Below are 10171 nucleotides of genomic sequence, written 5' to 3' on the forward strand. Positions count from 1 at the left end.
ACGCGGGACAGGAAAGCGTGCCGGCTGTGGGTTATGAAATCCCGGTGCCAGCAGATGCCTCGGGGCACAGCTACTGTAAAGCTGTAAAGCAAATGTCACCCCCCCACTTCAGGTCTGTGCTCGTAAAACCCATCCGCCAAATCCCTCGCCAGGGGTTTGTCCACAGGGGCGGCTGGGGCACAACTGGGAAGGCAAAAAGTATTCGTGTGGTCTCCAGAGGGACCCTGGGACAATTGCCCGGGAAGGAGGGAGCCGTGGGAGAGGCGAGGCTGGCAGGGCTCTGCTCCCAGGGCGCTGGCACTGCCCTGTGACTCGCTGCGGGCTGCTCTGCGACACCAAGCACCACCTAACACGTAGCTACACACCCGGCCCCATCCTGCTGTAAATCGGGGGGGACGGGAGGGAGCTGGGGAGTCGGGGAGGTGTGAAGGAGAATGCGTCCCCGGAGCTGCTCTGCTCTGGCAGCAGAGGTTGTGCTCGGAATGAGACTCTGCTTTAATCAGAAATGAGATTAAAACCAACGGAGCGGCAGATGTTACGGGGCAGGGGCTGCAGAGCCCGGGCAGGCAGCTGGCCTGGGCACTGGGGGCGGCACAGACCTGTTCCCAGCAGCACTACATCCCCATTTTTATCACCACATACCGGCAACGCTGCACTGGCGGGCCAGGGTCCCTGGGCACAGGGGCTTTTTCCGTACCTTTTCCAGGGTGTTCCCCAAACGCAGCGCTCCGTGGGAATGGCTCAGGGCAGGGTTGATCTCCTTGGCTTGGGAAATCCACTCTGCCCAAAACTGGGAATGTGAACTTGGAACCGGAGGAGCATGAAGAGCGGAAGGAGCAAGCAGGTAACCCCCAAACCACGCGAATGAACACTTCATTGCTCCGACACGCTTTTTTCTTTTTCTGCTTCCTGACGCTGGTGACTTCTGGCCCGGCTGTTACTGCTAGCGGTCTCCGTCCCAGGAGAGGGGATACAGGAAGGCTGAGCGCACCGAACACCACCGGGGCTGCACAGGGAGGAGGGATTTGGAGTTGTAGGTCTGCCCTGAGACGACTCCCGAGTCACCCCTGAAACAAAACACAGCCCAGCACCCAGCCGGCAGCGTTTTCCCGCTGAGGAACGTCTCCTCCTGTGCCCAGACGCAAGCGAAGCCCGGCAGGGGCTGACCGCAGCTCTTTTCCAGAAGAGCAGGACTCAGATCCGGCCTGCAAACGGCAGCAGGGCTACTGTCCCCTGGGGAGCCTCAGGAACGCCCCAGAACTCGCCCCAAGCGTGGAATACTAGAGGTGAGGACTGAGCTTCGTTACAAAATGGATCTTACGAGGACACTCACAAAACTGGGTGAAATTAAGGCTTTTAAACACTATGCTCTGGGTAATAAAGACCTAGCAGGCCTCTTTGCTGGTAACAAATCCCAGATACTCCTGTTCCTACCACGGCTGGGTATGGATTCCTGGGTCTGTGTTTCCCCGCAGAGCACAGACACGGTGCACGTTTACACTGACCCGCACTCGGTTTGGACCCACAGCTGTCTGACAGCAGCAACCCCAGCAAAACCAATCCCTTCCATCGCTGAGGCATCCCGAAACACCGCAACGCTTCAGCTTCCAGCTGCAGAAGGCACAGGGATAAACCAGCGTGAGACTGGAAAGCCTGCGGAGCTCAGGCCCCTCCTGCCTGCTCAGGCTGGGGAAAGAAACGTACGAGAACAAGCCCAAGGCAGAACGAACACGAGGCACGAGTCCAGCCTTCCCCACAGCCAAGGCAGGCAGCGATAAGGCAACTGCATCCCACCCTCTAGCCCCCGACTGAAAAGCATTCCTTCTTTCAGACTCGGCCTCCGAGGTCACTGCCAGCGCTCCCTAATGGACGCTTCGCTGCCTAAACCCCCCCCAAGCTGCCTAACCTAAACCCTAAAACCCAAGGAGGGGAGGGAGGGGAATGGCAAGTGCCACGGCTCCTTGGGGAGCCTGTGCAGTGAGCATCGCCACCTTCTCATCAAAACGCACAACCCAGCTCTCCTCCTCGTTAGTCTCCCGCTCTTAAAATCACGATTGTAAAACGACCGCAGCCGACCTCGAACGCGGACGGCGCGGGGCGGGCGCGCTGCGGTCTGCGTTTCTCCCGTGGAGTAGGTGCCCGTGGGGAGAAGGTGAAAATGAGCAGTGAGGTGGGAGTCAGCCCTTCCCAGGGGGTGCACGCCTTGGGCCTCGGTTTCAAGATGCGTGGGAAAAATAGGCTGCAAGAGACGCTGCAGGGCGGTTAAAACCGGGCCCTTACCTGGTTGTTTTAATTAGCAAGCGCGTGCTGGCTTCAGTGCTGTCACTTTTGAGGGATGGTGCTTAAACATGCTGCTCCGTCCCTTGGTATGTCAAACCAAGCAGCTTCTCGCTGCCTCTTCCTAAAATCCCACTGGCCAAAGGCTTACGCTCGCTCGGCAGCCGGGGACTAAGACCTGGCTTGCGAATCTGGGCCCAAGACGCGTTCCCACGCGGAGGCAGGAGAGCAGAACGGCACCGCGCGTTTGTTGGCACCTCAGAACCCGCACTGGCCAGTGCTGATCGTGCAGGTTCCCTTCTACGAGAAGAGAATCAGCTCTGAGATAATAAGCAAAATGTATTTGTGTCTTGAACCAAGGCCTAATGAACATGCAGTGAACTATCCTGTTTTCAGAGAGATGCAATTATATCCCCAAAAGAGCTGAGCAGAAGAGATTTTCTAGCAAAACCCTTCCATATTTATTTTAAAAAATCTAGAACTTCGTGCAGTGACAGCTCTGTTAAGAGCTCATCAGCTGGTCCTTCAAAATCCGTCACTGCACAGCGCCTTTTATGATGATTTAACAACCCGATTATTGGCATTAAAAGCGGTGATTCCTTCTCACGTCTCGTACGAGAGTTTGCTTACAAGTGCAGGTTGCAGGTTCCCGTTTGAGTTTAGCAGACCAGGCTGGAACACGACACAAGGCAGCCCGGGTTGGCTGCAGGCTGATGAAAACAAGGAACTGTAAGATGCACTTAAAAAGTTATTTGCTATTTAAACTGGTACAACCATTCCTCTCCTCTAGCGAGCAAAGGCAAGGGCGTCCACAGATGTTTGGCTTACAAAGCTGCACCTGAAGTCTGAACAGGCTAGGGAGAGCCCTCGGCTGGCAGCCGGTCCTTACCACACGTCACCCCAGGCCTGGAGACAGGGAGATCCAAACACCCCCAGCGCAAGGGCAAGGCTGCTCTCCCTCGACCTCAGATACAACAAATGCAGCATCACTCGTGCACATTAAACACCGTTTGTGTTCCACAGTTCGGTGCCACATCCCATCACACAGGCAGGGTGCAGGCTCCTACTGCCCCTTCCCACGCATTCTGCCAATGGGAAAGTCACCAATATCGGGCAGGAATTCATCCCAACCTTCTGTGCTGCGAGTTCTCCGTCCCCCTTGGCAGTACTCTGGCCATTCTCCTGCAGTTACGGAGCTGGATTTTCTAGGCACTGCCAGTCTGTGCAGCTCCTAAATTCAGCAGAGCTAGTGGGAATGCCCTGCTCCGCAGTCCCTCAGGCTGGGCGGCATTAGAGGACGTGATCAAAGTCAGAGGACTGCAAGGGTGGGCCAAGCCTGCGCAAGCGAAAACACAAGATCCCGCAGTACCTGGGTTTGGCAAGCTCACACACAGCTTCCATCCCTTTTACCTACAGACTCACATGGATCTATGGGGGGTAGGTTGTTGCCAAAACAGAAATATATATATAAAAATATACACATATCTCCCTGTTCCTACCCCGTCTCCTCCTGACCCAATTTCCTTGTTTCTTCATGGAGAAAACGTGCTGCTGGTTTTGTCCCCTGGCAGCAGGGATACCTCAGGGACGAGCTGCAGAGTGGGCGAGGGCAGTACGACAGAGCGGAACTCCCTTCAAGGTCTGCGAGCTGGCAGAGGTAACCTGAAAGGAACAGCACAACAGTCCTCAGGAAGGCTGAGGAACGGACTAAAATCCATTCTAATTTTAGGCTCTCCTGGCAGCAGCTGCTCTGGAGAACAGCACGGTGCCAGACAAATAGCCCAGGGAAACGAGTATTGGAGACAGGTCACCTTCACCAAGACGTAGTCCCCTGGCTGGGCTCTGACCAGAGCCCCGCAGCCCGCAGCATCCTCTATGCCGACATCAGGGAAGATCACCTTGATGTTGCCGTCATTCCTCCCACACAACTCCGAGACAGAGCGCTTGCTGGGCTGAAAGGAGGACAGGGAACGTTACCTGCCTGGCAATAGCTCTGGTTCACTGCTGGGCTTTATTGCCTCAGGAATCGATTGAGCACTATTGCCAGAATTAAAATCCACATTGCACGCTGTTAGCACACCACATAACAAAGTCCTACAGCTAGAGCTTCTGTGTTGACACCCACACACCAAAGCCAACGCTTCAAAGCCTGCACTAATCCTGCGCTTGGCCAGAGACACATCTCTAACCCGGCCCATTCCCCGTGCTCAGCTCAGTGCTCTGGGCATCAGGCTGCCTGCTTAAGTGTGTAGACATGGTCTTGGAGTCCTAGGGTTGTGTGGAGAAAGGGGGAAGGGAAGGCAGAGGTGGCGATTGCTGGGTGCAGCCTAAGGGCCTCCTGGCCAGCTAGCGGGTGGAAGGAGAACTCTGTTCCAGGCACACTCACCCCCTCCACCAGCACCAGTTGAGACTGGCCCACCATCTCCTCGTTTGCCCTTGCAGCCTCCTCTCGAAAGACGGTAATGAGCTCCTCCAGCCGCCTCTTTTTCACGTCTGCAGGCACATCATCTTGCAGCCGGTGATACGCTCGGGTCTTCTGTGAACAGACAAAGCAAGCGTGGCTCCTCAGTAACCAGACATTGAGATCAGAACCTTGTCAGGCCCCAGCCAGCTTGGCTGCTCTTCAGGCAACAGCTACAGTTTGTTTTTACAATCTCAGGGAACATTTTCAGCACCAACATCCCTGAGTTCCTCACGTTCTTTCTGCACCACCTTTTGGTAGAGGGTTTGATGTAGGGCGCTGAGTATCGGTGGCTGTGCAGCTCCTTGGTGAGATGTGCCTGTTGCCTGTCCATCCACAAGAACAGGCAATGGATTCTACTGCTTCTAGTTCCATGTGCTGAAAGGTGATCCATGCTCCTTTGCCTCCTTCTGCTTCCCAACCTCTTCCCTGTCAGCATCTTGCACTTTGGAGAGCATTCTAAGGGAGACTTGCCAACGAGCCACTCTCCTCCTGGAAATACCTTCTGAACATTCACCACTTCTCTCCAGACTCGACTGACAGAGTCTCCATAGCTGGGCTGGAGCCCAGCTACATCAGCACAATTTCTCATCAGCAAAGAAAAATGTACCCGCAGCCAGGTCTCCGCAGACAAGGCTGCTCTGGAGCACCTGCAGAACCAGGTCACCCATCAGTAATCAACCCTGACGCTCAGACAAGGGAGCTGGAAGCCTTTCAGGCACAGAGGTGGCCATGCTGCATGCAAGCAAAAAAGTCTACTAATATACCAAGTCTTCAGGTATTATTTTCAGTAGGTTTGGGGGGTTTTAGTGTCTTATTGTGAGAAAGAGCACTCAGGAATTAGGTGAGATACCCAGAGATAAGAGTCTTCTCCATCAGGTCCTGCACTCACCTGTCTCATGCTGTAGGCAAACAGGAATCCTACGTTGTAGCGGACTTCCCGCAGCATGGACACGGTCTGCTGGTGATCCTCTTCCGTCTCTCCACAGAAGCCGGCAATGAAATCGCTGCTCAGGCTCACTCCTGTAACAGAGACGCAGCCTTACACTTCCCTCAAGGGAGAGAGGAGCACTTGGCTCAGGAAAGGACGGTAAGATACAGCTGTGCTGAGCTCAGACGACGCTGAAGGGAGCCCCTACCTGGAATGCACTCACGCACGTGGTGTACAAGCTCTAAATACGCTTCTCTTGTGTACCTGCAATGAACAGCACATGGATTTGCTAATCAGAAAACCACAGCATCGGTGAGGCGAAACCAGCACCCTAAATCAGAGGGGAGGGCAGAGGGCTCCCCACGGCGATGGCTCACCCTCGCCGCATGGCCTCCAGGACTCGTGTGCTTCCGCTCTGGGCTGGGAGGTGAAGCTGTTTGCAGATGTTGTGTCGCTCCTGGATAAGCTGCAGGACCTGTGACGGGCAATCAGGAGACAACGTCATAGACAGCTCAACGCTACCAAGATGCCAAGGGGAAGAGTCTTCCCCAGGTAAAAGCCAGCAAATTGCAAACCTGCCAGCTTTAGCACAAACATTCCCCCTCCCAGGAGCTGCCATCCCCATTCTGATTCCACCTTCCCTTTGGGAAGGAAGCGCAGCCGATATCTAGCAGTTCAGAGCTGCCGGCCTGCCTGCAAGCAGGGATCCTCCGGGTGTTTATTTTACACTTGCCTCATCAGGAAAATCCTTGGGGTGTGGAGAGGTGAAACGGATCCTCATTTCTGGATCAATTCTAGAAACCTGGTCTAGCAGATGTGCAAAGCGCAAGCCTCCTGCTTTAGCTTTGTAGACTGTGCTAAAGCCACGACTGAGGACCGGGGCAGCAGCTGATTGAAACTGCACCTCAGACGTGTCTCGAAAGCTGTTGACATTCTGACCCAAAAGGGTCACCTCTTTCACTCCCTACAAAAACAGAGAGAGAGGAAAAAAATATAACCCGGTGAGGACAGCTGAGCTGCAAGGGCAGCCATGGTTTTACTCTTACTTCAAGGAGGAGCCCTCCCTTCCCTGCCTGTCTCAGGGTATTACAAGGGGAATCAAAAAGCCACCGGTGGAACCCTGTGGTAACCTCATCTCCACAGATAAGGTGGTGTCGGTGGTCAAAGGTATCACTGAGAACACTTTCACGGGGAACCATCCTTCCTCCCGTGGTTTGGGACGGGTGGGAAGGAGGCAGAGCCTCACCTGATCCGAGAGCATCCTCACTTCCTGCAGGATGGACGCGATGGGGCGGCTCCTTTCGCGGCCACGGGTGAAGGGCACGATGCAATAGCTACACATGTTGTCACAGCCCCGCATGATAGATCTGCCGAGAGGTAAAGCACAGATCACTACAATCGCTCTGGAAGAATCATCCCTGTTGCATCCTGCCCTGCTCTGACCTGGCCCAGCGCTCCTGCCATCAGCCAGCTCCCTTGGCCTGCAGCACACGCAGCACCAGCTCTGGACACAACTCTGCAGCTTCCCCTTACACACCGTTCTGCCGCTTGCCCCTAGCTAACACCTCCTAATTTTCCATGCACGTTTCCAAGAAACCTGGAAAGCAGCTAACGAGGCACAGACTTGCACTGCAGTGTGGCAGCGATGAAAGATCCTTCTGCACCCTGTTCCTACAGAGGGGGCACTGGCCTTCTGTACTCTATGGCCACACCGAGCAGAGTCTGATTTCATGTTTGGGAATCTCATTATCAAAACTAAACAAATGGGAACAAAACCAACAGAAGTTGCAATGCATGGAGGATTAGAAGAGCTAACCAGGAGAACCTGGGGCAGGACATAGCAGAAGGCAGGGGATGAGAGAAGCACAGACTTTGGAAAGGCACGGACGTCAGTGAGACAGAAAACACTCAGTGCAGCATCAGGCTTAGACAATCGACGTTCTCAAAGGAGAATAAGAGAAGCCCGCAGACAGCCAGAGCACGGGGCAGTCTCTCCAGGGCTCAGTCAGACAGCGAAGCAGCAGCAAACACACAGTCTGGTAGACTCCTGCCTCTGGGCTGCCGGGAGCGAGTGCAGCCAGGCATCGCGTCTCTTGGGAAGCTGCTGTCACAGACGTGTCTGTTCTGCACAGCACTATTTCCAAACCAGAACCACAGAAACATGCACAGGAAGAAAAGGTACTTACACAAACGCTGTCGTGCCACCCGCGCTAGTCTGGACAGGCAGGATATCTGCGTAAGTCTCGTCTAGCGACAGCAGGACATTAGCAGCTTGCTGGCCCGACTCTGCCACAGCCAGCAGCCGGGGAAGGTCACGATACGCATCAGGGCCTGCCACGACATCGACCAGCTTCTCCCTGTGCAGAATCTCCTCCTTAAGCCTCTCAGCCATGCATCCTGTGCCAAAGGAGAAGGGTCCTTGTGAGGAAGCGCCCACCCTCCGTTACACCTCCGCACCCCTTCACTACCTGCTTTCACCCTGCAGAAGAGGCTTGGTGCCGCCGCAGGGGAAGAGGAACCGCAGCACGATGGGATGTGGGACAAGGGCGTGTGCTACCACTGCTGCGCATCCCGCCAGGTACCTAGAATCCCGATGCGGAGGGGTAAGCGAGCCTGCTGCCGCCGGGCTTTTAGCGCCTTGAGGTGCCGCAGGCGATTCCAGATAGCCTGCTCTGCTTTCTCCCTGGGAAGCCAGGAAAACAGCGGTTATTCCGATCGCTGCGCTTTAAACAGTCCCCCAGCGTGAAGCAGCTCGAGTGCTTTGAGAGGAGATTTCAGCTAAAGACAGGGAATCATCCACCCAATGGATCTGATGGCACATGGAAGTGCCGTTTGTGGTGCGTGGATGTGTCCTGACTCTATCTTATCTACGATCGCTTCACTTGCTCGGGAGCATCTGCACTGCAGAAACAACTCGGGGAGAAAAAAGCCTGCCTTAGCCAGCCAATATGAGCCACCTTGCGAGTGACAATGAGCATTTGGTATCTCCTGCATTCAGAAAAAACAAGCAAAGTTCCCCTTATGTTTATATCCCAAATTGCCCCTAAATGTATTTCCCAAATTTTTAAAGTACAGACTCTGTACCAGAGAGTGCAAGATAAGATGGAATTTAAAAAATTAAGTATCGTTAAAGCACAAATCTGTGCAGCCTCTAAAGGCCCATGAGGTACACACAGAGCTTACGCTAGCAAAGAGCTTCCTCTCGCTATGTAGAAAAGCAGTTCACAGCACAATTAACGTCACATGCTTTAGCATCAGCTAGCTCTGCCCTCAGCGAAACGGGTAGCTTCACATTTGTGCGCTCTTTTCCACACACAATACAGTTATTGTCTTGGTTTTCAAACGGTAATTCCTTAAAAACTGCCCAAACCCCACCGTGATAGGCATTTCCTTACCTCACGGAACAGGTGACAAGGAGAACCACGTCTGCCTAAATTGAAAACAGCAAAAAAGGAAGAAGAATTCATGGAAGTACTCGTGCCCTGCACAGGTAACGCAAAGAGGCAGCCTATAAAACCCACTTAACTCGCTGAGAAAGATCTCCCCAACAGTGGGTTTCAACAAACAAAGGTGCAAGAAACTCACAGACGGCAAGCAGAGTCTTCCGCTAAAGGGCAGAAGTAAACTCAGACAAAGATGAGTCAGGAGCATCCCGCTGTGTCCAATCGCTCCCCGACTGAGAGGAAACCCAGCAGTTTAATGAAAAAACCTAACCCACAGCTTTCTAGAGCCCTTGTTAAGTAGCTTCCTTTACTCCACAGACCTTAGACTGCAAAAATCACAACATCCTGCACTCCAGACAAAGCCTGGGACTCGCAGGCACAGCAGTGGGGCGACGCCCTCACAGACCTGCGCTGCGGGAGAGCTGCCAAGGGGCCTTACCTCCTCCAGGTCCTTTGCCCTGGCGTAGCCGTTCTTCTGCAGGATGGCCCAGGCGATCTCCGTGTCATTGACGTTCATCTGGCAGCCATACGTCTCCAGGTACACTGCAACAAAGGCGGCATGACGCAGGAGCCTGCCTCGGTGCTCTCATCTACAATCTGTTTCCATGACCTTTTCCATAGGAAGGAACTTTCAGCCCCATCACCAGAGAGGCTCAGGCAAGCAGCACAGAAGCTGCCTTCGCTTGCAGCCCATACAGAAAGGATAAACCAAAAATAAAGACAGCCTCTGCCAGGGGCACTGGGAAACCCGCGTGCCTGAGAGCACGTCGCTCCAACATGACAGGTCTGGGCTGTGGCTGGCAGAGGAGCAGTAGCTGTGTTGTCGCTGAGATTTAACATTTAGTGCAATGAACGCCCCCCTCCCCAGGGCACCACAGCCCAAAAGCTCTACCACAGCCCAAAAGCTCTACCACAGCCCTGGCTGATGGCCCAGCACATGGCCTGCAGAGAGGTGCCAGAGGGATCTGCTCCCCAGCGCATCTTCGTGGCGGGGGGACACAGGCCAGTGGGCGCATGCCCAACGGGTGGGGCTTCTTCTAACGTCCAAACAACCCTCTG

General features: G+C 54.4%; 1 protein-coding gene across 2 annotated transcripts; it reads right to left on the reverse strand.

The window, feature by feature from the left end:
• Nucleotides 1-3736: 3736 nt before the first annotated feature.
• On the reverse strand, nt 3737-10165 carry CDK5RAP1 (CDK5 regulatory subunit associated protein 1). 2 transcript variants are annotated; one of them, XM_009640325.2, is made up of 12 exons: nt 9552-10165; nt 9065-9099; nt 8252-8352; nt 7856-8066; nt 6916-7036; nt 6403-6633; nt 6047-6144; nt 5878-5933; nt 5631-5761; nt 4664-4813; nt 4089-4229; nt 3737-3939 (listed from the first exon to the last, which is right to left on the reverse strand). In XM_009640325.2, the coding sequence occupies exons 1-12, from the start codon at nt 9627-9629 to the stop codon at nt 3859-3861; spliced, it is 1434 nt and encodes a 477-aa protein (XP_009638620.1). In that variant the 5' UTR covers nt 9630-10165; the 3' UTR covers nt 3737-3858. The 2 variants fall into 2 exon arrangements, with proteins under 2 accessions (XP_009638620.1, XP_035751730.1); XM_035895837.1 differs by lacking the exons at nt 8252-8352; nt 9065-9099 and having other exon boundaries at nt 9552-9632.
• Nucleotides 10166-10171: the final 6 nt, after the last annotated feature.

This window comes from Egretta garzetta, unplaced genomic scaffold (genome assembly GCF_000687185.1).
Source record: "Egretta garzetta isolate BGI_Z169 unplaced genomic scaffold, ASM68718v1 scaffold316, whole genome shotgun sequence".
Lineage (NCBI taxonomy): Eukaryota > Metazoa > Chordata > Aves > Pelecaniformes > Ardeidae > Egretta > Egretta garzetta.